At 35.7% G+C, this 27,005-nt stretch overlaps 2 protein-coding genes across 4 annotated transcripts; one reads left to right on the plus strand and one right to left on the minus strand.

Annotated features, from left to right (window-relative positions):
* The first annotated feature begins 585 nt into the window (after positions 1–585).
* On the plus strand, positions 586–3,251 carry LOC140892469 (short integuments 2, mitochondrial). Its single transcript, XM_073301365.1, has 8 exons — positions 586–868; positions 1,167–1,271; positions 1,733–1,810; positions 2,055–2,196; positions 2,277–2,347; positions 2,422–2,518; positions 2,603–2,823; positions 2,938–3,251. Exons 1-8 carry the CDS (start codon positions 698–700, stop codon positions 3,193–3,195), a joined length of 1,143 nt encoding a protein of 380 aa, XP_073157466.1. The 5' UTR covers positions 586–697; the 3' UTR covers positions 3,196–3,251.
* A 385-nt stretch (positions 3,252–3,636) lies between these two features.
* Positions 3,637–25,383, minus strand: LOC140887655 (ABC transporter A family member 1). Of its 3 annotated transcripts, XM_073295056.1 has the most exons (41): positions 25,307–25,383; positions 24,781–24,912; positions 24,256–24,335; positions 23,953–24,124; positions 23,002–23,084; positions 22,362–22,578; positions 21,101–21,324; positions 20,907–20,967; positions 20,684–20,770; positions 19,450–19,682; positions 19,261–19,375; positions 19,097–19,186; positions 18,735–18,949; positions 18,542–18,654; positions 18,166–18,272; positions 17,749–17,811; positions 17,050–17,136; positions 16,025–16,123; positions 15,764–15,948; positions 15,429–15,483; positions 15,268–15,339; positions 14,388–15,095; positions 14,120–14,298; positions 13,129–13,339; positions 12,620–12,703; positions 11,131–11,172; positions 10,936–11,032; positions 10,214–10,341; positions 10,031–10,135; positions 8,408–8,554; positions 7,089–7,349; positions 6,875–7,010; positions 6,448–6,527; positions 6,213–6,320; positions 5,976–6,126; positions 5,422–5,558; positions 5,261–5,335; positions 4,889–5,186; positions 4,347–4,480; positions 4,148–4,206; positions 3,637–4,051 (listed from the first exon to the last, which is right to left on the minus strand). In XM_073295056.1, exons 2-41 carry the CDS (start codon positions 24,892–24,894, stop codon positions 3,970–3,972), a joined length of 5,694 nt encoding a protein of 1,897 aa, XP_073151157.1. In that variant the 5' UTR covers positions 24,895–24,912; positions 25,307–25,383; the 3' UTR covers positions 3,637–3,969. The 3 variants fall into 3 exon arrangements, with proteins under 3 accessions (XP_073151157.1, XP_073151159.1, XP_073151158.1); XM_073295057.1 differs by lacking the exons at positions 3,637–4,051; positions 4,148–4,206; positions 4,347–4,480; ... (2 more) ...; positions 5,422–5,558; positions 25,307–25,383 and having other exon boundaries at positions 5,982–6,122; positions 24,781–25,299; XM_073295058.1 differs by lacking the exons at positions 20,684–20,770; positions 20,907–20,967; positions 21,101–21,324; ... (4 more) ...; positions 24,781–24,912; positions 25,307–25,383 and having other exon boundaries at positions 19,265–19,375; positions 19,450–19,587.
* Between the last annotated feature and the right edge of the window lie 1,622 nt (positions 25,384–27,005).

A 27,005-nucleotide genomic window follows, 5' to 3' on the forward strand; every position in this document is an offset into this window, starting at 1 on the left:
GACGGATCTACGATTCTTGAAAAAATTATTTTTTTGTATATGTATTTCATATTATCTTGTTAGGCATGTGCTATTTCATGTGGAAACGTGTGATCGAGTTGATGGAGTAGGTAAATATTTGGTCAGTTGTCATGTTTTGATTCTCTTACGCGATTTATTTAATTAGTGTGATTTGAAGACTATTGCATTAGTTCTGAAGTTTATTCAATACGTATCGAAACGTAGCGGTGGTAGGTTGCAACATCGTCAAAAAAACACGTGGAAACGTAAATCACGTCAAACATGACGTATTCCAACATGCAAGTTACTAGTATCCATTGGTATGCTTCACGCCTGTGTGCTAAAAGATTTTTAATTTATTTTTGACATGGCCATGGCTTCATTGTGGCCTCTAAGGACTAATAATGGGCTCAATTTGAGTCATAATGTGAGGGTGGAGTTCGACCTTTCGGGATTAGGAGATGGGCTCGATTGGGGCCTGACAAATGGGCTAAATTTGAATCATAAAGGGCTGAAGTTGGAGATTTCATGGCCTACAAAATCAAAGCGAATAATCAAAATTAGCAAACCCATTTCAAGCCCATTTCAAGCGCAGGAGAAAGAACTAGAAGGGGTGTGTTCAAGGAGAAGATTTCACTGCATTTGAAGGAATTCTTGATTCTCCTAAAAGAGGAAGTAGAATTGGATAAATGCAGTAATGGGGACAATGAAAAAGATAGTGAGGAGAGGATCGTTGCTTGGTGAAATGGGTTTCATTAAAGGTGGCGGGAATGTGAACTGGTTTCCGGGGCACATGGCGGCCGCCACTCGGGCCATCCGGGATCGTCTCAAGTTGTCCGATTTCGTCATCGAAGTGCGAGACTCCCGGGTAAGGACAGTCAAATTTTTTTGTTCTTTGTTTTTAGTTTGCAAATTTTAACTGTTGAATTATTATATTGATAAAGGGTTTTTTCTAGTTTCTTGAGAAAATGGTTGATTTTTCGTTGAGCTGAGCTGGATTGGAGTTGATAATTGAACGAATCACCTAAACTGAGCTAACACGATGTGTTTATTCGTCGGCACATTGATTGTAATTGAAAAATATATAAAAGTTTCGCCTTGTAAAAAATCATTTTGCTTTGTTTGGATGAAGATTTGTCGGCTAAGAGATTGGGTGTTTTGTGCAGATACCTTTGTCATCTGCAAATAATGAGCTGCAACCAATGCTGGTGGGAAAAAGGCGTGTCATTGCTCTCAACAAGAAAGACTTGGCGAACCCCAATATTATGCATGTACTTAATTCTTCTTCTTCTTTTCATGGTTGCATTTCAATTTTCAAATATAAGACATGCGGTTAAGATGACCTCGTAGTTGCTTGTCTAGTGTGGTTGGGGTGGAAGAATATGTGCATTGCTCTAAGTTTGGTTTTTCACCAGTCTAGCGTTCAAAAATATTTTAATCAAAGATTTTATGTATTTCTCGTACCACAACGCTAATTCATTTTTTTGAATTTAAGTTTCTGATTTTTAACTGCTAGTGAGTTGTGAATCGAGACACCGTTGATTAAAGTTAAAATGGGGATGATGCTTTAGTATGCTTATCATGACGTTCTTTAACATGCTGCTGAGCTTCCTGTTGATTGATTGTAGTCACCTTTCATGTACTTAAAGGAACTAGCATTTTGCGAGTCAAATTCGTTTTCTTTAAAATGTGCTTTTGTTGATGCGGTGTTGGCTTGTTCTATGTTTTACAGAAATGGATTCGCTATTTTGACTCGTGCGAACAAGATTGCCTTCCAATAAATGCACATAGCAAGAGTTCTGTTAAAAAGGTCTGTTTATATCTTACCTTTCTGAACTAGAAACATGCATAAGCACCTTTTTATTCATTGGTTAAAGCTGCAATCTATCCTGCTGGCTTTGTATGTAAAAATATTAATTTGCTCTTCATAGAACTTTTTTATGATTAAATGACGTGTGTGATATTCATCCATTTATGCACCATCTCCGAAGCTAGTGTTTTTTTTACCTGACACCGAGATTGTTCCGTCTTGCATCACACTTACTCATGTAAAGCTTCTTGATCTTGTGGAGTTCAAACTGAAAGAGGTAATCTCGAGGGAGCCAACTCTTCTTGTTATGGTGGTTGGTGTTCCCAATGTTGGAAAATCGGCCCTAATCAATTCCATCCATCAAATAGCATCAATGCGCTTTCTAGGTAAGATATTGTTTTCATTGTTTTGTTATAGGCGTCTCTGTATCCAGCCCATATGCTCAATGATGTTCTTAGTTGCATAGTGCAGGAGAAGAGGAAGCGAGCCACAGTGGGACCTTTACCTGGAGTTACTCAAGATATTGCTGGATTTAAGGTAAATTATTTTTCAATGTTTATGCTGCATTCATCCTGTGTTACTTTCCTAACTTTATGTGTTACTTCATACAGATTGCACATCGACCTAGCATATATGTCTTGGACACGCCAGGAGTGTTGGTTCCAAGTATTCCAGATGTAGAAACTGGATTAAAGCTAGCAGCAGCAGGTTCAAAACATTCTTCATATAATGAAAAGAAACCAAATTCTTCTACCATGAATGCATACCTTTGCTGACCTCCAGTTCATGCAGGGTCTGTGAAAGATTCTATAGTTGGCGAAGACAGGATCGTTCAGTATTTATTAGCCCTTTTAAACATACGAGGCACTCCTCTACATTGGAAGAACTTGACTGAAAGAGAAACCGAAGGCTTGAATCCCTATCTGGACGATAAGCCTGATTATGATCTTAAAAATCTCGTGCCAACGAGGCGGAGAAAACCTCCCAGCAAATCTGATGTATATTACATTGAGGTCGCCTTTTTTGTTGGTTGATAATTTATAGTGACATTCACATACTGATGGTCATTACTCACTCTGTTTGCAACCAGACTGTATCTGAGCCGCTATGAATTCACTTTTGTGCAGGATATGGTCACTGAAGTTCAACGCGCCCTGTGTGTAACACTAATGGAATTCAATGGTGACTTGGAGGATGAAGATGACTTGGGAAACCTTACCGAACTACAGTTTGAGGCATTGCAGAAGGCTTTGAAGGTACCCCATAAAACCTCGGAGGCACGAACCATTGTATCGAAGAAATTCCTCGCACTATTTCGGGCAGGGAAGCTTGGTACGTTCATTTTTGACGATGTCCCAGAAGTTAACGAGCCCATGTCGAACTAAATTATTTTTCATATGAACTTCAATACGTGGTTCTAGTTTAAATTTGAAGAATTATGAAAATTATGGTTTATCTTGGCTTATGATCGATCATTTAATTACAGTGCAACTAAAACGCCTAACAAAAAATAATCAATTCAGGCTAAAGAGCAAACAATCCAACTCAAGATTTATCACATTCACCATTCAATCCCAATTTTAATTAATCAAGCTATTAAATATTGTTTATCCATTTTTTTTTAGGGTAAAACTTGTAAATCTTATTGAAGAAGAATAAGGTCTTGAATTACAAAGTTTGCCAACCAAAATGGAAAATTCCCATGCACACACAGAGATGGGAACTGGAAAGAAAAAAGCAAATATTGTTTATCCATTATTATTTTACATTCTACTCAAATTTTTTAATAATCATATTATTGTTGTTTAGAGAACACAATTGTGATATATTTTAATAATTTTCTGCTTGAATTGCACAAAATTTGTATATAAATTATAAAAGTCCTCCAATCGAAGTAAAATTCACTAAAATGAGAAACATGATGTCCAAGAACCTACACGTCAAAGAGAATAGAAATTAAAGTCGTCAACTTGCTTAATCTCCTCCCTTTCTATACAATGTCTTACATAACCGAAGTGAATTTCCACGATTTGTACATGCAATACAGTATGTGGTATGTACGTGTTGGATACACACGAGGTTTGCCAAAAATCTGGTTACGGAGAACTTTATCCGGGAAAGCGCAGTCGTCTCTACTAGCACAATGTTGCTGGTTTATCTCAAGAATTCGAAGCAAAATGGTTAAATATTGTCTCGAGTGTAGATTGGCTGATGCTGTACTCAGATATACCCAGTTCATTTCTGCAGGTGTGTTGTAAAACTTACAATTCTAAGATGATATGAAAAAATAATAATAATAAATCTACAAAATGCAATACATTGTAGTAAAAAATCAACCTGTTCCTTTCCATGTGCCCAAAAACATCAGCAAGCGAGAGATCTTCCTGGAACGGCATCTGGGACATACACAATAACTCAAAAAGTCAAAATCAAGAAGTAGGACAAGGGCAGTCGTCTCATTGGTATCTTGCGAAAACGAGGGCGAAAATTATATTCAAAGGTCAGCTGAACATTGAAATATCTTTGCTTGAATTACCTGATATTTCGCGCTCAATCCATTACTACCTTGGTACGTTGCACCAGGAAAGGAGGACTGAATAAATGAATCAATTGCTGAAAATTTGTCTATCGTTAACCACCACTCTGAAAACACGGGCAGTGGAATACCCCCTAAAAGAAGCCATAACGATTAGAAATAAGTCAAATCGTCATACTTGCCATTTACAGCTATCAGTCTGAAACTAGCAGTACACAATAATAGAAATAGTAAATGTCAAGGCACTATCCACAATCAACTATAATGGCTTGAAGCACCCGTGCTCAACTTTCCCACCCACACTAAACCGGATTCGTGCAGCACAAAGCATGAACACTTAAAGTGGGCATTATTCTTCATTTGTTGAAGATAACATTAGTGGGATGATAACTAGAATTTACTGATTCACCAATAGGGACTCCAAAAAGGAAATGAACAAACAAAGGAGTATAATTCCTCATTTGAGGATAAGCATGAAGCTGTAAGCTTTGTTTAAAACACCTGACTGAAAACAAGCTGAAGGATGCAAGGGATCGACATACCATCACGAAGCAATTGCTCGGACAACTGTTCACCCAAAATCCCATGAGAACCGCAATCTCCTGATACAAGACTCTCCACTCTTTCTACATTGCCAAGCCATCTTCCGATTGTAACAATAATTTCATCCGATAAGCTGATCTCGGCTGCTGTAGCTGCAGTTGTTGACTCAGTACCCCCAATACAACCTTCAAGGTCAGTAAGTAAACTTCGTGGATGATACGGAATGTCGAAGAACTCCTCCTGAATGGCTTGGCACAAAGTAACCAAGTCCAAGGAGCTTACTTCAGTCGGTTTAACCTGTGGACAAGAAAATAAAATTGAAACGTAAAACACATCAAAATACATTATAAGAACAAAAGCAGAGAAATTACCTCTAGTTCAAGATGATTTCCAAATCTATTTTTCAAATGTTGAGGACTCCCAATGCATCTTAGCTTTCCTCCAACCTATATGCACAACAAACTTGAAGAATAAGAAACACCATTGCAATATATTCCAAGGGGAAAAAAACGAGAAATGCAAATAAAAATACCATTATCCCGATCCTAGTACAAAGAGCTTGAGCCTCATTCATGCTGTGGGTAGTTAGGATGACAGCTGTCTTTCCTCGTCTAGTTGATAGCCGTGATATAACTTCCCACATGAATCTTTTAGCAATAGGATCCATTCCTAAAAAATCATGAAACAACATACATGAAGCATTTTCAATTAAATTCTCAAATCAAAAATGCATATACAACAGAAAAAACATGCATAACTCTTGACCCTTAGCAATCACCCACCCCATATTTGCCTCCTTGCAATCCATGAAATTCGAAATCGCGATCTTAGATCTTATACCAAGAGCGCTTGTTGTGGTGTCAAAATGCTACATCCCGATCACTCTCCTAGCAGGGGCAGTTATCGCTCTCCAACAAGGTTTTCACTTTTTTCTCTATGTAATGTATTCTTTTTTGTTTTATGCATGTACATGCTCGTATTCCGTACATAGAAATTGTTTTTATTAATTTACTCAAACAGATGAAAAGTAATATTAATTGAAGGTCAAGGATGTGCAGAAGAAAGGACTTTTATAATAGTAAATACCAGTAGATGGCTCGTCAAGAATTACAATAGGAGGATCTCCAATCATTGCAATTGCAACAGATAATTTCCGTTTGTTTCCACCACTTAATGCATATGATGGTTTATCAGCATGCTTCAACAAGTCAAATTCCACCAACTTTTCAGTCACTACCTGTAAAATACATACCTGCCTCAATGCTCATAAAACGTAAACTTCAGTGGCAAACTGAAGGAAACAAACTGTCATGGGTAGCTTACACGTTCAAGTTCGTACTCTTGAACTCCTTTTATTCTTGCATAGAGGTAAAGGTGTTCCCGGACAGTGACAAACTCAAGCAGAGCATCAAATTGCGGACAATAACCAATCTACCATATAAATAAATAAAGTAACAAAATGAATCAGTCTGATGTCATTAAAAAAATATGTCTAACGGAGAACCTTATTAATCCTCTCAGATGGGAAAAGAAATGATAGAGAAACATCAGGGCATACATGTCGACGAGCAGCCTTCGGGCTGGATCCGATATCTTTACCAAAAATAAAGGCAGTTCCAGAGCTGGGACTTTCTTCTCCTGCATTCAATAATTAGATTAGAAGGGTATCAAACCCTTAATCTATCTGAGAAAGAGATATTTAATCTTTGGGCCTTTACTGTTTAGAAAAAACGTAAAAAAGATTGCATGAAAACAGGAAAAAAAATCCAGATTGATACAGAAATTAAGATGTAAAATTTACATAAGCATAGATGCCGTCGCAAACATAAAGTACAGCTAAATAACTTAATGCCTTTGTCATGGCAAAAAGAATTTTTTCAAATTGAAAATGAATCTCTAGTGGCATGATCAACAACAGTTTTTGGTTGAATATTTTTCTTTGGCTTGAGATATAAAAACAGTAAAAAGATTACAGGCATTTTTACCAGAGAGCATCGACAGAGTTGTTGTTTTCCCTGCTCCATTAGGGCCAAGAAAACCAAAACATTCTCCTTCTTGTACAGAAAACGTCAATGAATGAACTGCGATTTTTGAACCCTGTTGCTTCCCTCCTGGATAAACCTGGAACCAATAGACACAGCTGTAATACAAGTCAATTGGAGAAACCATTACAATTCACGTCGTAATGTTTTTGAGTACCTTACGAAGATTACGCAGATAGATAATAGCCCTGCCCACTGAACCTGATAGCACCCTGTTTCTTTCTGTTTGTACATCTATATCCTCTTCAAGATCATTAGCATCTCCTGAGCTTGATTTAAGAAGCGGTTGTAAAGAGCTACTGGAAGTTGTGTCGAACATTTTTTTTACACTTGTAAACAACTCAGATGCTGTCACAAAATTTATTTTGAGAGGAAGCAAAAGTTCAAGACCAAGTGTCAACACAAAGTAAATGATGCCCTGCAACGCAAAAGGCAGTCATACATAAACTGCTATTCATATTTACCAAATGAAGACACACATAAATGACAAACTTTTACTCTTGCAGGAAACTTTGAACGACAACCAAAGAAGAACACATAAAAAAAGAAGTCTTGATAGAATAATCATACATGAGATGCATCCACTAAAAGTGAAAGAGACAACCTAAGAGCATGAATACATTGTTTAAAATTTTGATGTGCCTTTCCCACTGGTTATCAGTTGTGCTTGTCATTCTATTTGACTACTTCATCAAATCAAACTGGAGTTCAACACTTCTATTTTAGGAACATTGGCACTGAAAGCACAAAGAAACAGGTTTATCTCTAAGTTGGGTTTTCTCCTTCTTTCAGGACTAGATGAAACTAAGTTAGTTGCGCATGTAAACGAATAGTCAATGTTCTGAAAAGCACTAGGCGATAGGCGGACGCCGGACGGCCACCAACCCTAACGCCTAGGCAGTTTTTTTTTTTTTAAATATATTAATTATTAATTAATTTTAAAAAATATATAATATTTTATAATATAAAAAATTAGTCAAAATGCATAAAAGTGTTCAACATGTTCATTAATAGTTTTTCAACCATGCTTATTGATGTGCATAAATTTTTTATATGCATATATTTCAACAAAACATGCATAAATTTGCTCAACCATTTTTTAAAAAAAGAAAATCTATTCATATTTTTAAATTTATTTATTTTTTTTAAAAAATAGAACCGCCTAGGCAGTTTGTTAACCGGCTCGAACCACTGATTTTCTAAAAATTGAGGTGGTGGGTGACCGCCTACCGCCTAGGCACCGCCTTTTAGAATAGTGCGAGTAGCTATCGCATGGACAAAAAGAAATTAGGGTTTCTGCACCAAGAGTTGCAACGCCTCATTTCCAGTAGTTCCTAAAACCAGCAACATTAAGCCCTAATAATGGAGCAATATGATGATATGATATTTATTTATCATGTGAGTAAGAACGAAAATTTGCGCGATGAAACCAATATTGCAATGAAAGAGAATCAAATTCTAAGATTAGAGAAGTACCTCAGCAGCCAAATAACAAATGGAGGCACCAGTTACATTCCAGTCAAATACAGTATCACCTGATCCTTTTTTCACCCCCTGGCGCAAAAGAGCTAACGAAGCTAATCCATCAGCAAAACAAAACCCAGGCGACAATCTGAAGAAATTCTGACAAAATGATGGCGTGTTAGATAAATATGGCATTCCCATTTATCATAAAACACGTTTCACAGAGAGGCTTACACAACATAAATAACTAAATCTAATTAGTTTGTTCACTAAATTAACACAACATATAGTGCCTCATGGAGTCATCCAGTTTCCCCACGATGGCCAGTTCACCATTCAAAAGCCAATCCTTGAAACAGCCAAAATATTTTAGATAATACGTTAACAAAATTTTCAGTAAAACAAGACATCTTAAAACAGTTTATGCTGCATTCAAATCCAAAAAAAGATTAGTCTTTGAACCTGAAGTTAATGAAACACAAGAAATATGAGATAACGACTCTCCCATATTCAAGACAACCATAAAGAAGATTAAAACACATGGGTCATCGCGGCAACCTCCTCAGAGCGGCTATTAATCTTTAACACCGACAGCATTTGCCACACAACCCCACCCACAACAAATGGCTCAGAGCAGCAACCTTCACAGGGAGTCGTAAATATTCAACATGGACAATGATTTTCACACCCGATCCAATGGGAGAGTATTGGGATAATTGAAACGCGAAACTAAGTTCAAAGTGTAAAATACAAGTTTTCTTAGTGCTTTTCCCCTCAAAAATTAAGTAACCATGTTTTTAATTTTGGTTACATAGATGAATGTCTAAACACAACAGTTTTTCAGATTTAACCATGTGTGGTGTGCCCATATGAGCCCCAGACACGACTACGCACAAAATGTAGTCATTTCAACTATTAAAACTCAAACGATTATCCCTGTACGCACATCAAAAGAAGAGAGGCCTATATGTGTTTCAAAATGAGAAAACATGAGGCTTCATAATGTAATCATCGAATTGACCGCTTTTCCATTGTTATGATGCCATTACCCAGCTTGAACGTGCCAAATTAAGGAGACATACATTGCCAGTTAGCAGTGTCTAAGACCAGTCCTCGACAAGAAAATGGCATAAATCAGTACCCAAAGTAGTTGCATGGCCCCAGCACACACAAGACAATTCCGATGTAATTTACATATTCTAGTACCAACCAGGGGTAATTTAACTCCACAACCGAAGCTCATCAAAATTCAAAACCAACATTTTCGAAGTCCCCTGCATGGCATTCCACACTCCCAGTCTCATGAACATTCTTCCTCTCGACGCTTGGCCTAATAATGGATGCTGACCACTTTTGCACATTCCTGCTCTTAAGCACTATGCATCAGTGCTTTGGCTATATTCTATAAATTATTTTATCTAATTTGAAGGCATGAAAAGAGACAATTTTAGTAGGGAAGATGTCAAGCTGTCCTACAAAGAAAAACTGCAATCAAAAGGCACATAGTAAATTAATCATAAATCAAAAGCCAACTCAAACTTATATCCCTCCCGAGCACCTCTTTGCATAATAAATTTACGGTATCAAACGACACCAAGGAAGGAACTATGTAATTTACAAGAAAAATATTCCAACCTTGAGAAGAGTGTTCGCATATGTTGTTGATTCTATGAGCCCCATTATGAATGATATAACCATAAGAACGAGCCCAGTGAAAAAATGTACCAAGAGGACAACATTCTGCAAACATACATAAAAAATCAGCATTTTTGCTTGAACAAAATGATTGGATGTTACAAAACAATTTGCAATCAATACCTGTGCCATGCTATGTTCAGAAAAGAAAAACGTCAGGCAGTACGTAGATGATGCAATTGCCGATCCATATCCTAGAAACATGAGGATAGTTGGGAAGAAAGAGGCCCTCCCGATGAATTGATCTAGACCTACATAACCAACGAATTTCAAGAAAGCAAAGGATCATCATAGGAGCCTTGCTTAAAAACTTTTAACGCTTCGATAACCGAAAGTAAAAGATGAAAATGTGGTGATACAAATTTTATTACAGAAGCTAACATGGGATTTCTATCCTTTCCTCAAAATTTTGACCATTTTATCAGTTGGTTTCTTGGTAAATCATTAACACTAGTGCACTGGCGCACGAACGCAAGCTTGTAGAATATATTTTTATAATTGATTTGAATTATATTCAAATAGAGGTAATATCATTATTGTAAAAATTAATAAAAGGTCATACTGTAATCTGAAATTAGTATATTCAAATAGGGGTCATACCATAATTGTAAAATTTAACGAAGGGATATACTGCAATTTGAAACAATAAAATGAAAAAAAAAAAAAAAAAAACCCACAAAAATCACCATGACACCATTTTTTTTGTCTCGATTATAGATATTCTTAATAGTGGTAACAGATTCAATCGAAGAAAGCAAAAGCCCGTACACAATGTCATGGCATGCGAGATTTTTTTAATACAGCGGCATGTGCCAGAAAACCCAGAACAAAGGCCAAGAATTTACCAAATATGGAAAAAAGAAGAATCGCAAAAGTGGACGGAATTAAGAAGCTGATGAAATCCCATATATAAGTTGAAGCCCAATATGAAAGTACAGACACCTGAACAAGGTTAAAACATCAATCATAAGAGAGAGAGTGAACTGGAGAAAACCTGAAAGAGTAGATGAAGATCAAACATTGAGAGAAAATAATCGTACCCCACTAATAAGTTGTTGGTGCTTTGCTTTCACTTCACGTTCCTGCTCAGAAAGGATGAACAAACAAATTGGCATGATATGCTATATATATAATATAATTAACCACTAAAAGTTACGATAAAAAAAAAACTAATAAAAGTTAAGACAAGATAGAAGAGCAAAATCATATTTGTCAAGTTTAGATTCCCCATCTCCATAGCTTCTACATCACAGCCCTAAATGAAAAATTAAGTGTTGTCAAAGGCGGTCAAGGCGGCCACCTAGGCCGAATGGGCCATCGACCGCATGGCCTTTGCCTTAGGCGGTTTTGTAGGCGGTCAGAGGTCAGCCGGGGTGTGAGAGGCTCGTGAGACGGTCAAAAGTCAACAATCAACAAAATTTTAAAATCCATAATTATTAACGCATGATACACTTTCTAGTCAACAAAATTTTAAAATCACCCGCATTTAGATTATGCATAAATTGTACGATTATATATAGTTATGTATAAAAAATAGTAAAAAAAAAAAAAATCAACCCCCTAAGCAGTTGATAGTAAAAAAAATTGCCTAGGCGACCGAGGCGGTCACTGACCGCCCGCCACCCTACCCTCATTTACAGCACTGGAAATTTTGGTACAAAACCGCCTGACATTAGCGTACGAATATCCCATTATACAGTAATCACCGTACATATATGTTTCTGCAATTTGGGCCTAGGTGTGCATCAACTGTCTTCGCTCCAAATGCAGAAGAAAATATGTTGGAACCAATACAACTCCAGAATTTCATTATGACAAGTAAATGATCTCCATGATACATCGTGTATTAAGTTCTAATAAGAATAAACTTTCTACAGCCCCATTTCTGAGCCTTATTTTCATTAAATCAAATCTATTTTTTTATATGGCGTGACTTCAACCCTAACAATATTCTGATCTTTCCATCCATGTGCATTTAGAAAGACAGTAGGCAGCACAGAAATCTGCATGTCCCTACTACAGTACTACTCTTCAGATTCACGTTGTCAAGCATAAAAAAAGAGATCTCCAGGCCCCAATCATCCAAAATGACGAAGATTCAAGAGGAAATCTTACCAGAATGCATGCTGGTTGAACTACTTTGCATATATAAATAGTTTAATGAGAGGTTCGTTAAGCTGAATCAACAGTGATAATTTTTAACAAAACCGTGCTGAACAAAAAGATATTTGAGCTCTCAGGTAAACCAGTTAATGGAGGTTGCTGGTAAATTAGCCCAGCAATTGTAGAGAACCATTATTTTCCCTGGAAATGGAATGATTGACTTGGAAATATAAATCATCACCACGTCAACCAACAAGGTTGAAAGAATCTGAGTCACTATTAAAAGTTCTCAACGTCTAACCAATGGAAACAAACTAGAAGAATTTATGTAAATTTAAAAAGTACTATTGCCTGTTACCTGGAAACTAAAAAATTTAGCTTCACAACTGTCACTATTTCCTTTTACCTAGAAACTACGAAATTTACCTTCACAACGGCCACTGCAAATGAAGCAGGGATGAAGGAGAAGGCAATATTAACAATAATGGCCACAGTAAAGGCATCCAGATCCTACAAATAACATTAAAAAACAAAACGGAAAAATCAAATGTGAAGTTTCACAAAAAAGTTCACGAGGCAGTTGCAGCATACGCAAAACATTTCACAGCAGGGATCATTATAAGGTCAGAGGCACAATTTCCACAGAACAACACATCAGAACTAACTTTTCTGCAAAGGAAGCTTTAGTACATACAAAGGCTGATGCATTAGCTATCATATCTAAAGATGGACAAACAGCAGATTAATAAAAAAAACATAACAGACTAATGCGTAAGGAAATAGACTAATTTATAGCATTCAGGAATAACCCATACCCTGCATGAGGAAGTAAATTATGCAGAAGTTACACCAATATACATACTTTTGGCATCCAGGATAACTCATGTTTAACTACCAGAAAGTGATATGGTACTTAAAAGTGATTCTAAACATACATGACGTTGCAGACGCTGACTCTGTGTCAGTGGCAAAGGGTGATTACGTGTTTGAATAGTCATATTCTCGTCAAGGGTAGCAAGCCTGAGTATTGCTGAATTTATCAAATTAACAAAGGTTGGAGCAGCATGCTGGCAGGAACTATTGTGAAGAATGGTGTAACCAAGACTTCCATCCTCACTCCGTTTATCAACAACTACTGCTCCATATCTGAACATACACAAGTACATGGGTTAATGAAACAAACGGAAAAAGTAAATATTTGAATTTGCAATAAATTTCATAATGTAAAAGGTACCCTTACATAAAGCTAAAAAAATAAAGTAAAAACATAACAGCTTTAAAATAACATAACAGCTTCAAATTATTAGGTTAACCGTTAAAGAAATCACAAGGCTACAAGAAATAAAATTTGGAACATCCTGTAATTACGCAACACACCAAGCTCGTCAATTCCACACATCTCCTTCTTATATCAGAGCAGGGCCTATACCCCTCAAAACGTTAAAGCTGGTTGGTAACAATTTTTGGGAAGTCATATGCATATATTCTCCTACATAGAACGGTTAACCGTTAAAGAAATCACAAGGCCACAAGAAAGAAAATTTGGAACATCCTGTAATTACGCAACACACTAAGCTTGTCAATTCCACACATCTCCTTCTTATATCAGAGCAAGGCCTATACCCCTCAAAACGTTAAAGCTGGTTGGTAACAATTTTTGGGAAGTCATATGCATATATTCTCCTACATAGAACGCTCGGTACATTTGAGAGTTCCCATTATGGGAAGACAGAGGAGGTCCACTTCAGGTACAAATGAACTCTAAAATTATTTAATTGAAAATGGTCCAAAACAAATTCATCTTCAGTCAGTAACCCATGCTTGGATTCGTGTTGCTTAGATTATAGGTTATTGAGATTATTCCAAACAATAAGGTAAATTGTCAAATGTCCAATGTAGAATATAATGGATAAGAATAGAGCTTACCTAGACTGATAGGATTCATTAAAGCTAGACATTAGATATTCACTCATTGAAAGTAAAATTGGCCCCAAAGTTGGCCCCGCAGCTTCAACAGCATCTTCAAATGCCTTCTGTGAATCAGGAAATCTATATGTAGTCGGTTGAAATTTTTGAATCCATCCTCCATGCACATGCTCCGAAACCTGCATCGTGAAAACCATTTTGATACAGGAAAAATCTTTAGGCCTAAATAGGAGAAAATGCGAAAGAAAAAAGGAAAAAGTTTGGAAACCTCATTTGCAGCTAGCGACGATAGATCGAAAGGAATTGGTCCACCTCCACCTCCACCAGTTAATAGTGGATTGAAGCGTGAGGTTGTGAAGGTTATGGATTGCTGGTCGGGATGCGGCTTAAGCTTGACTAAAAGAAGACCGAAAAGCAAAAAGATGGCCGGGATCAACAACTGAAAAACAATTGTTTTTTGATCACGGCGAGCTGACATTGCTCTCTTTATAATTAATGCTTTTGAGTGTTTCCAGAAAGTTGACCTTGAAAATGTGCAAAAGCAACAACACTGCATACTAATGAAATTTAAGATATGCAGAGTAGTTGCCCAAAATAGACCACTAGCTTTCCCCATAGTCGCCATCATGTAGCCAATAACTTCAATACAACTTTTGCAAAGTTTTGAATAAATTATTCGATTTGATGTGTGATTTTCGCCGGGTTGCTGAACATTAGAATCAGGAGTTGTTAAAAGCTTCTTACTATCAAGGCACTCAGTGTTATCAAAATCACCACCAGCAACTCTCAAAAATACTTCCTCTAAAGTTGTGACAGAAATGCCATAACTTTCAATGCCAAGCGAATTACCATCCCCATAACCTACAGTTCCAACAGTAGGATTTGATCTTTGCACATAACACTCTATTTCCCGAAACATGCTCTCAAATGATGAGGAGGAAGCAAGAGGAAGCTTGAATGTAAGCTCATTACCAACCTGCAAAGGCACGAAAGCGATAATATGAGCATAAAACCTCTCTAAAATTTCAATTTCACCTCTGTGATGTTCTTACTATCAAGAAGGAAAACTGCTGTAAAAGCCACTTATAAATGAGGAAAGTATCCCACAAAATGAACAAGCGTCTAAGGATATAAATTCAGAAGTATACTTCGCTCACGCATATCGCTGATGGGATGTGACGGTAAACTATATCAGCTGCTGCAGAGGTAGTAGGTGTAGTCTGAGTCAATAATGTAAAGTAATTAGATGTGAACAAAAGAAGGTGACTCAAGAACTCCAACAACATGCATGGACTAAGATTTAGACAACCTTGACCAGAGTAAGAGTGTAACCAACACCATACTTCTGCTTTAAGAAAAAGGAACTGTAACAGATGAAAATATATCTGATTAGATGGTATTAGAGGAAGAAAACACTATTGTCTACTAAATTTAAGTGAATGGAAGCATTCTAGAGTAAGAAAAATTCCTTTCGCTTTCAGACCATGATCAAAAAGTTTTTGCGGCTTGGTTTCTTGATTATGAAAATAAGATCATTATCACCCTTCTTCCATTTTCTCCCATTCTTGAGTAATTTATCCCACTATATTTGCTCAGGAATGTAAGGGGCTCTCAAAAACAATATCAGTCAGATTTGGTAAGTACCTTCCGCAGCATTTCAGAGAACCATTAGCCATGATAGCAATTCGATCTCCTAGCACATCAGCTTCATCCATGGAGTGAGTAGTTAGTAATATTATCCTTCCCTTTTTAATTCTTTTAATTAACTGCCATGTCAACCGCATTGAGTAAGGATCCATTCCACTTGTGGGTTCATCAAGAATAACAACCTGCTTATACAAGAAACTGATTCAGTAAGATTCCTTGCACAAAGTTAGCAGTTACCGGTTGGAAACTTAAGCAAACCTTGCTGTCTCCTATTAATGCAATTCCAAGAGATAGTTTCCTCCTCATGCCTCCAGAAAGAGCTCCCACAACAGTATTGAGCTTGTCTGCCAAACCTACCTAAAGAAAGATATTCACACAAATAATCTGCCATCAATAGTTACAACATAAAGCATAAGATTAAGTGTATCTTCCCTGTCAAGAATTATTAGCATGTCAAGGCATCAAGCAAGGGATATATGAGGCAAAGAGAAGCAAAAAATCTGCACTTTATTTTTAATAAGAAGCGAAGATATATTAATATATAAAGTTAATAATTACAAAAGGCGGGTAAGAAATCCGCCATAGACAAAAGGGTAAACAAAAGCCCTATCACATCAACAACATATAAACTTCCAATCCCATCTGAGATCAAAAAACACTCTAAGCTCTTCCTTGTCCAAGTAACAAAAATTCCGCACTTGAACAGACATGTAACAGAGAGCCTGCTGGTTTTGTATCAGAGTTAACAGCAAGGGCCAAAAATATCCTAAAAGAAAGCACACACACTGTCCCTAAATAATGAGACAGATGATCATGCTGATGTATGATCTTATTCTTGAAAACAAATAAAAGAGAAGCATATCCAATGAGGTCAAGTAATTTGGAGGGAAGAGAATAAGAATCATATTCAAACATGCTTAGTTTGAAGTCAGCACATTCGGCCAAGGCTAAAAAGATTATCTTCTTTTTATGTCAAGGATGCAAGAGCTTTGTTTTTTCGACAGTTTAAATGAACTACAAAGGAGATTAAACTATGTGTTTTATTTTTTTTTTTGGAGAGGATTAAACTATGTATTTTTTTTTTTGGAGAGGATTAAACTATGTATTTTTTTTTTTGGAGAGGATTAAACTATGTATTTAAAATAGACAAAGGAGTATTGACTCCTTTTTCCACATTGAGGCCAGTATTTTTCTCGTGAGAAACATACCTATTACAAAAAAACCTGAAATATATCGAAGTAGCATAAGCAATCTGAATTTGCAACAATCAGAAAGAAACTTACTTCTTCAGCCATTTCCATCACAGCATTTTTCAAGCGATCTTCATTCACACCTTTTAGATCAGAAAATATTTCCAAGTGCTCCTTCACCTGATTAAAGCATATGTTACAAATGTACTTCTCAATTCATGCATTAAGCAATCGGTGAAAGCAAGAATGAAAAAATGCAGTTATCATCAGCTTTCTAATTGAAGCAAGTGCAATAAAATTCATGTTTGTTGCAGTTTGAGGGCTTTAATCACCAAAAATATGAGAGAGAAATTAAGCTTTGGAGGTCATTGGAGCAAAAGCATTTACAAGTGATGATTCTGTTACTGAACGTACTAATGATTAAAAATAAATAAATAAAGACAAGACTTTGACGAATAATCAAAAGTATAAAATAAAAGAAAAGGTTGAATATATGAGGGAAAAATATAAATAAGCCAGATACAAAATTTTATGGTTAAAACCCAAAAACATTATTTGATTTTCTCTTTTGAGGAAGAATTATACAGAAACACCACCCAGGTTCAATAATAAAAACACTCAGAAAATAATAAATAAATCATGCTCGCGACAATATCACAAAGGCATGATGCGCACACACGAAACACACACAAATATCTTCAATCTCAAATACATTTCCACTTAAATCAAAAGAATATATCTGGAGCAAATGAACCAAATGTTGGTCAAGTTTGAGAAAGCAAATTCTCTCACTGTCAATTCTGGAAAAAGAATGTCGTATTGTGGGCAGACACCCAAACTTTTGCGAATTTCATCCTGCAAAACAAAGTGATCACAGCAAAGTATATTGTTAAGTGGACAGATGAAACATAATTCCAAAACATCAAGACACTACTTAATACACTAAAAACTCGATATTAAACCACTATGGTAGTCAAACAATCAAGTATGGCAGAAGTCCAGCCTTCTTCGATTAATGAGTTTGGTGAATGATTTTTTCAATGGCCTTACACAAACTAAGGGAGCGAAAATAATTCCAAGTGTGGTGAACTTAATTCTGGGAATGAAAACTAAAGATAGCATTCATGAAACTTTTAGGTAGACTAGCACCATTGAAGAAGAAATTATCAATATAGCATATTACACACAGAGCATCCTCATACTGAATACCATGTCTGTCAAGATGTTCCGTCCAAAAACTAATGCATCTCCAGATGTAGGATGAACAAGACCAACGAGCATGGACATTGTTGTGCTTTTACCAGCACCATTGTGTCCTGGATAATATAAAATCGAGATCAACTACAAAGAATGAAACACAACCTTGCATCAAGCACTTTTTCCTCACAGATGAGCAAGCAATATTCCCTCAAATATGTAAACTTTGAAGGAGCTCTAGAAAAAATGGCTACACATATTACCATTACGTGCACAAATAAATCAAATATTTCAAGATCACAGAACAATAAGTATTTTTGGTTGCCAATAAATTTCTGCTGATAAACAAACCAGAAAACTAACAAAAATGAAAACATATCTGAAGTACCTAAAAGAGCGAGAATTTGATTTTCATACAGCGTCAATTGTAAAGAATTGACAGCACAGCAACTTGCCTTCTTAGTATCATACACCTTGTGCAGACCTCTAATCTGAATACATCTGAAAACACAATAAAAAGTAAATGGGCATGAAAATATATCTTCCCGTTCACTGTACAGCATACATTGCAGCAGTTTTACCTGCCATCGGACTCTTGTTGCTTTAATTCTAAACCTATTTCTTCCACGGATGCTTCATTTGCATCTCTTTGAAATGGACGACTGTTTATCCCAGAGTCACTGCCAGCCAGTTTGACCACAGAACTGGAAGAAAATTGCTTGCTATCATTTTTCTTCCTCCAAAAGTGCTTACGTAAACGCCATTGGTAGAGCAACTTATTTTCCCTATGAAGGACCTGGTTTCATAATAATAAATCCTCTTAACTAGCCAAAACATGTCTTAATCTTTTAAAATGCTGAAACTTAAAAAGGCTGTCTGATGGTTGCAGGATTGTGTGAACTTCTTGTACAAGAACAAAAGAATAAAAGCATTTATATTATACCTTATCTAAACACAAACCAACTGCACCATATAAGAAAGTGTCAACCACCATCATCAAAAGGCAGACCAAGAAACAAACCCCTGAAGACTCCTGTGGTAAAATTGAACATGAATTTTCTTGCAACTAAAAATACATAACAAGAGGAAACATAGTAACAAGGATACCCGCCAGATGTTGCTCCATCGTAGGCCAACCTGAGCACGTTCATAATCAGCAAAGTTGATAGACCCTAAAGCAAAAGCCGTGGGTGAAAGAAAAGATGCCATGACCTTTAATATCCTATAGGCATACAGAAATCAGACGCTTATTAACCATCCAAATGAATTGTGATTAATAGTCAAGAGAATACTCACAGAGAAACAGCTTCATCGTTTACTGTATAATAAGGGAAGAAAGCTCCAAGAAAAGAAAGTGTCCCAACTGCTATCGCAGTCTTTGCCCGAGTGAAGAAGGTGGAGATCAGAAATGATAGTGTTATTGAGCTCAGCCCAAAAGAGAAAAAGTAAACAAACACCAGTGTCTTGTCGCTGTACTTGAAAAGGGTTCCCATCGTGCAAAGAGTGATGACACCAGAAGAGACTCCAAACTGCCAAAGGGGAGGGAAGGAGGGTGGGGGAGAGAGCATTCAGAAAAACTTCTATCGTACCCTTTCATGACAGTAAATACTGACAGAAAATATTGGAAAACATGCTTGCAGAAAATGAAAGCAAACCATTTAGTGAAAATATGATGATTTGTGCAGTTTTTAAAAACGCGGTATACGTAAAAAATCATAACATGGAAGTTCCAACATGCAAGTAAAAAATTTTTGCACTGAAAACAGTTGGAACAACTTGCACCAAAAAAAATTAAACCCATACTTAGAATTTCTAAAACTAACCACTTTAGCATTTTAATGGGTGAATGTTTCATCGAGTTTAAATGAACATTAAATTAAGTTTAAATGAACATTAAATTGTGTTAAACTGGCCACTTAAGCATTTTAATTGGTGAATTTTTCATCGAGTTTAAATGAACATTAAATAGAGTTCGTTAGCATTCGACATTTTTAATGCAATCATCCTATTGACATTAAAAACAAACCAGAACAAATAGCATATGACATGAGACTGAAGGCATATCAACATCATAATTGACATTAAAAACGAACAGTAACAAATAACTTATGACGTGAGACAGAAAGCACATCGACATTTATAACTACTTGAAAAGTCAATCACTCCTTTGAGGGTATGAAGACTCAATCCAGTACTAAGACAGACTCAATAATTCATCACAGATTTTAAACGCATTTTTTGTCGAGAAACTACAGGCATATCAGAAGTTACAATCTGCAAAATTCAACCATGCATTATATCCCGAAATGACTGAATTTCCTCAAAGTGTATTCTTCCAGGATTACAATCATTTTAGTAAAACTGTAAAAGTTAAGCTGTTACTAAACATCTTTGAATGACATAAACGCAAGGTAAATAATCGCATATCCCTATTGTTGAATTTGAGATATTCACAACTTTTTTCCTTCAAGATGATATTATAAGTAGGAGAGAAACAAATTCTATGTGACTACAGAGCTATTACTCGAACCTGCAGTGCGTAAGTTAGAAACCATGAAAGATGAAACATCTCATCCTTTAAACCCATCATGTAGAGTCCTTCCTTGATCCTCTGCTCCTGGTGTATCAGTCATTAAAAATGTGAGCACAAAATGTTTTTACTACCCTAGTCAACTGAAATCAAGGCAAAGAACAAAAGGTGATCAAGATTAAAAGACTAGACTCCCCAGTCCCTCAGAAAGGAGAAGCATAACCTTTTCAAAAACAGAATAACTAATCAGTTGAGAAATTGGATAGAGAAATCCCAGCAAGTACCTGTTGGATAATGCATAGAAGTTAAAAGGCAATAGTCTAACAAATTGTAAATATGTTAATCAAAGACCATAGCACAGACAAAGAAAATGTTGAACATATAAATCAAGAAAATGGTCCAAGAACATGTACATACAGCACTCCCATGACTTTCTTGACGATGGACTGGAACTCGTCATCAGTGTATGCACGAGTTGGAAAAGGGAAGAGTCTTATATTTGAAGGGCTAAACTGCGTCCAAGGTATGAGTTGCGTGTGAAACAAAGCTGACTTTGAAGGTGATACTAAATCTTTGGTGTCTATGTTTGCCACTCGTTGTTGTTGGACGTAGATAATGAAGGAGTCCAGGACCTGTTGAAGCTGTAAACAAGATTTTTTTTAACATAAATAAATAAATAAGAAGAAGAAGAGCAATAGCTTGAGCAATATCACAAGTTTTCTGTCCAAGAAAGACAAGCGATTGGCTTATCCATGGGCCTACTAACTTGAAGTCAACATATTGTAATAAGAGAGTAAAACTATGAAATATGTCACAATACATTCCATATAAGAGTTTATTCTTTGATTTCCCTATTAATGATGAACCATCCAGCCCACATGAAAGAGAGCTTCTCTAAGTCCACATACTTGGATAAATCAGTAAGTTATTAATTAATGCTGCCCACCAATTTCTCAAGCTATTCCAATGAGCCAAGTTTAAACACACTTAAACAGACTTACTACGCAGACCGTATGTCACCTAGATAAGACACATCAGTCCGAGAACATCAGACTGTCTGTTTTTAACATCCCACTTTTCAGGAATAGACTTTCTCCAGAGAAAGTTGGTTCGACACAAATGTAATTTGTGTAGGATCAACAAGATGATAATTTCTTAAAGAGAACTAAAGATGCCAGCAGCACAAGTTAAAATAGAGGCCACATTATGAAAATAATCAGCCCAAGGCAGTCATCAATCAATATTAATGGTCAACAAGAAACAGCAGAGCAACGAGATGATGTCCTTCAAAAGAACAATACTATGCCAGCCAAAATTTATTGCTCGACAGCAGTGGAAGTCAGTTTTTCTATAACAAAAGACCACATCAGCTAGTTAAGTTCTTGGAAGAGGTCAACTTGTTTTCTCACTCTTCAATGCTGACCACTAATAATTTCATCTGCTATGTAGATCTAATCCAAAACATTGTTTATACATATGATGCCCACAGTAATTTTTCAAGAAAATTTGAAAAACATTATTGCAAGGATGCCAATGAAGTAAGTCAAGCTATAGCTAGCTTTAACATGACGTTTATATTTGCATCACGTCCACAACTGTGTATTGAAACTTTCAGATTCTGAAACATCAACAGTAAATTAGTTCATATAAAAACAGAGCAGGATAAATGAGATCATACAGTTAAGAATCCACTGAAGCTGTACTGCATAATTGGTATTGTGTTCACCCCTAATTCCAAGTCATTGAGATATGGACCATTGATATCCATAATAGATTTAACATCAGGGAATCCAGAAAAAGCCCATGTATGGTTCAAGCGTATGCTATAATCAAACACCTTAGGCCCTTGATCATGAAAAACAACAGCTCCTTTAATTTTTGGGTTTGTCGCGTTCCTACAACCAATGAAAATTAGTATAATTTCTTCTTTTCAAGTTCCATAACTTAAACCATGACGGGATTGTAAAAATATTTCAAGGAACAAAGCTAAAATGGAATTTTAACTTAAAAAATTGACCAAATATGTAAATTGTTGAATGAGAGCCATTCTTTCCCTAATTCGAATGGAGGAATAGATCAGAAATCAAGATTGTTGAATGAGAGCCATTCTTTCCCTAATTCGAATGGAGGAATAGTTCAGAAATCTGGTTTCTTGAAAGTTAGCTACTAGCCGAAATTCTTGCAATATTAGAGGGGAAATAAACAATGTGAATCAAGACCAAAGCAAAATCCCTTCATTGGCTATAGATAATTCGAGGGATGAGACAGCGATTACCTAGCCTATGCACTTGTACAAAAGATAAAGAAACCAAACTTACTTCACTTGATCATCGGCACCATACAGGTCCGAGCGTATGTATGTCTCAAGCTCTTCTTCATCTTTGTAAATTATTGATGTCAACTGGGTTACAAATGAATTATCATCATCATCAATAAATTAAATATTAAATCCTAGTTGAGTAATAAAAGTAAAACTGGCCAGATTATAAAATTTAAAACCAGAACCGTTTTAAACCCTTAAAAAAACATCTACCATGAAATCTATCCAATAAAATAATTCCGCAATGTGCTCAGACATATAAGATAAATCAAAACTTTCGTATCATAGACATTACCATGATTGCTAGCGGGATTCTTGCAGGAATGTTTCAGAGGAAAAAGTTGCCTCCATTAAAAGGTGTGGGTGGACAGGCAATGGTGGAAGTTGTAATGGCATCATTACATAAACTACAGCTAGAAATAAGTAAGTTTTTTCTATTCTTCTTAACCTTAACAATCTTTGAAGTTCACAGCCCGTGAGTCGCCCCTCAGTTACAATACAACGCCGACTAAAACATAAGATATTAAATGGAAACTTGATCTCATAGATTTGTCACAAAATAGGACCATAAATACTAAGTTAGTCGAAATAAAACCCAGATATCATGATCAAAAGCCAAAAAAGATGTTGCGGAAACTTACATGATGATAATTGAACAAAACACAGAAATTATAATGAGTGGAGTATGAATGATGAAAGACATTTAAGAAGATGCAGAAATTGGCAAATTATGATTTTAAATCATAAAATAATACACGACAGGAAGATGAAAACCACAATTTATAGCAGTTCAATCAAACCATCACCAAATAAATGATAAGATCAAAAGTTAAAAATATAGGCAGAACACACTGGGATATATGAAATAAATTTAGATTGCAGACAATAAAAGTGGAGAGGACATGAAGAAGAATGAATAACAATTTAATCATCAAGCAATAATCTATACCTCGAGCAGAGGAAACTTGATGGACAATATATTAATCATCATCCTGGTCTCACTTGTGTCGGGTGCAAATGCCAAATATTCACCTTTGTTATACAACAATTCTAAAATTTGATTGAAAGGCACGGACTTGGCATCTTTCCCGACTTCAACTAGCATGTCCTTTCGAATATATCTGCATTGGACTTACTTTCATTCAAATAGAAAGCACGCATATGAACTAACAGTGATATTTTATAATTTTTTAAAACTAACAGTAATATTTTACATCTAACATCTCGGGCTGAGTCAAAATAAGAAACATACGGTTGTGGCGGATGTAGCTTTGTATCAACTCTCATCCTCACGGCCATGAGCAGCAACATAAGAACAGTAGGAAGCAATATCTATCCATTTTGAAATGAAAATATACTAATAAATAACATTTTATAATATACTTATATAAACATTCAACTAGGATCAAAACCAATGTGATGAAAACAGTTCATAGGCATTAAGAAAAAGATGTAGAAACCAAGAGTAACTAAATAAGAAAGAAGATATCCCATCAAAGTTTGAAAACCTGGATTTAATGATTCGAAAAAACTTCAACTGAATATTGCAAATATTACATTATTCCAGGTATCTAAAACGCAGACATAAACCAGACAAGGGAGAAAAATAAAACCCAGTTAATCATACACCCAAAGTCAAGATTTTGAGAGATTTCGAATCCCACGAATCATGCAATAACAAAAATGATGTTTATTTAGCACGAGACAGGTATGTAAATATACAATCACATAAAAATATTGCCCGTGTGTATACAATCTAGATAGAAAAAGTTAAGACCTCCGCACAGGTGATGAACGGGTGGCGTATCTTGAGAAGCCAATTCTTTCGGAGCATGGCTTTCAACTGTCTTCTTGAAGACCTCGTCTTCATTTTCTCTCCGTTCTTCTCCATGGAAGGAAGACTTCTCCACTATATTCAAAAAAAATCAAAACCGTATAGCGCACGCACAGGAGACCCAAGAAATACCAGAGAAGAGAACACAAGATATAGGAGTTTGACTCGAGAAAAGAACTAAACCGTCCAGCAAACACACCCTGAAATCCAATAAACCTAGAAAATACAATATATCGTTCAAGAAAATCAGAAAGCACGCAAAAGAAAACGAATAGGAACCCAAAAAAACACTACACCAAAAAACACATGATTCAAGAAACACAAATCATCCCTCACACACACTGGAAACCCAAGCAACGCGTGGAAAACAGAGAAAAAATATTAAGGAAAAGCCCACAAAGATTAACTCTTAACTCCCCTTCCTATGTATTTCTTGGAGAAAGAAAAAGATGAAACAGATGTGAATTACAAGATTGCTTATTTTGGTCGAACGTTGCGTCTTTGCAGGTGTGGAACAGTGGAAGACATGTAGTTTGGCATGTTGGACGTTTGTCGAAATCTAATAATCATCAGAGATCCACTTCACTTCATAATAGTTTGCACATTTTACTTATTTTTTTTTTTAAAAAAAATAGAGTAAATAACTAAATAAGTGTGAGTCAGTCTGATTTATATTTACAATAAAAAATAATATTTTTAATGAATCGAAATAAAACTGACTTATAAGATCGTTTTACGCAAATTTTTGTGAGCATTTTAATTAACATTAACAATTAAAATAAAAATGCATTTATTTCAAGAACACATGCATTAACCTTTAGTCCAAGTGTGTAATAAAATCTTCTTCTTCTTAATTAATAATATAATTTATTTTTATATTATATTTATAATGCACATATCATATAATATGATTTAATAGTCTCGTGGATGTATTCAAATTGGTGCATTAGTTGAACACGAAGTCAAATGTCACAAATTGATTTCTTCATTAATATTTATTCGATTAAACCCGTCACACAAAGTTTGTTCGATATACTGATTTGCGTGAGTTACAGCATCCCAAAAAAAACGAACTGATAGTATGTCATATTAGTTAAAGTTAATAATCACGCCCATAACTTGCCTGATCATGACATTTATCTGTTACAAGAAAGGGTCGAATTTGAACATTTCAATTGCGTTTAGTAGTTGTCCTAGTTGTTATCCTAGTATACATATAATATCAAACAAAATATAATTTCCAGTGGGCCCCTTTCTAACTCTTTGAATATTAATTTTCTAAGCAGAGGCGGCGTGAGAATAAAGATAGGGAAAGGTAGAAATCGACCAAATTGGTATGGTCGGTGTGGTCTTTGAGCTATTTTTTCCCCCTCCATTTTACTTTATTTTTGTTGCTTACAATTTTTTGAAATTGAATAATCTTATTGTACAAGCGCACAACACGTGCATAATTACAAAAACGTGCATCGAATACTAGTACATATAAAAAAAAATTAAGCATTTATTAAGAGTTTTATTTATAAGAGATACCCCACTTTGAAGAACGGTGGTCTAGTGGCCTGTGTGGGGGATAAAATGGTGGTTTGAATTATTATATTCTTTCGATTATTTGATTTTGAAAGGGGGTGGATTTGGACACTCTCGGAAATGAGAATATGCCACTGGAATATGATGGATATGAGTCATATGACCCACTTTGGATATCAGGATATGGACTTGAATCCGAAAGAGAAAAGGATGGACTCAATGGAGTAAGTAAAACGGGCACCAATTAGATCCGAACCCATTTGGATCGGGTTTTGAGTAATATTATATTTGATCAATTTTCTATCTTTCCTGAATTCCACTAATATGTTGTATTTATATTAATTATTTGTTCCATATAATAGATAGATAGTTATATAAATTAAAACAAGGGTGATATCATTGTAGTTAAATAATATTAATAGACTAGGAATCTCCGCACGTGTGCGTTCTCGTAATTTTTTTTTTGGAATCTAATTAATATTTTTTATAATTAAATTGATTTATATTAAAAACAAGTGTAATATCATAATTATAAAAATTGACAAGAGATCACATTAAAATTCGATGTGAAACCAGATTACAATATGACGAGGGTCATCATCCGACCAAATCGGTCAGTCTATGTTAAGCATTTAATAGTA

Source organism: Henckelia pumila, chromosome 3 (assembly GCF_033568475.1).
Source record: "Henckelia pumila isolate YLH828 chromosome 3, ASM3356847v2, whole genome shotgun sequence".
Classification (NCBI taxonomy): Eukaryota; Viridiplantae; Streptophyta; class Magnoliopsida; order Lamiales; family Gesneriaceae; genus Henckelia; species Henckelia pumila.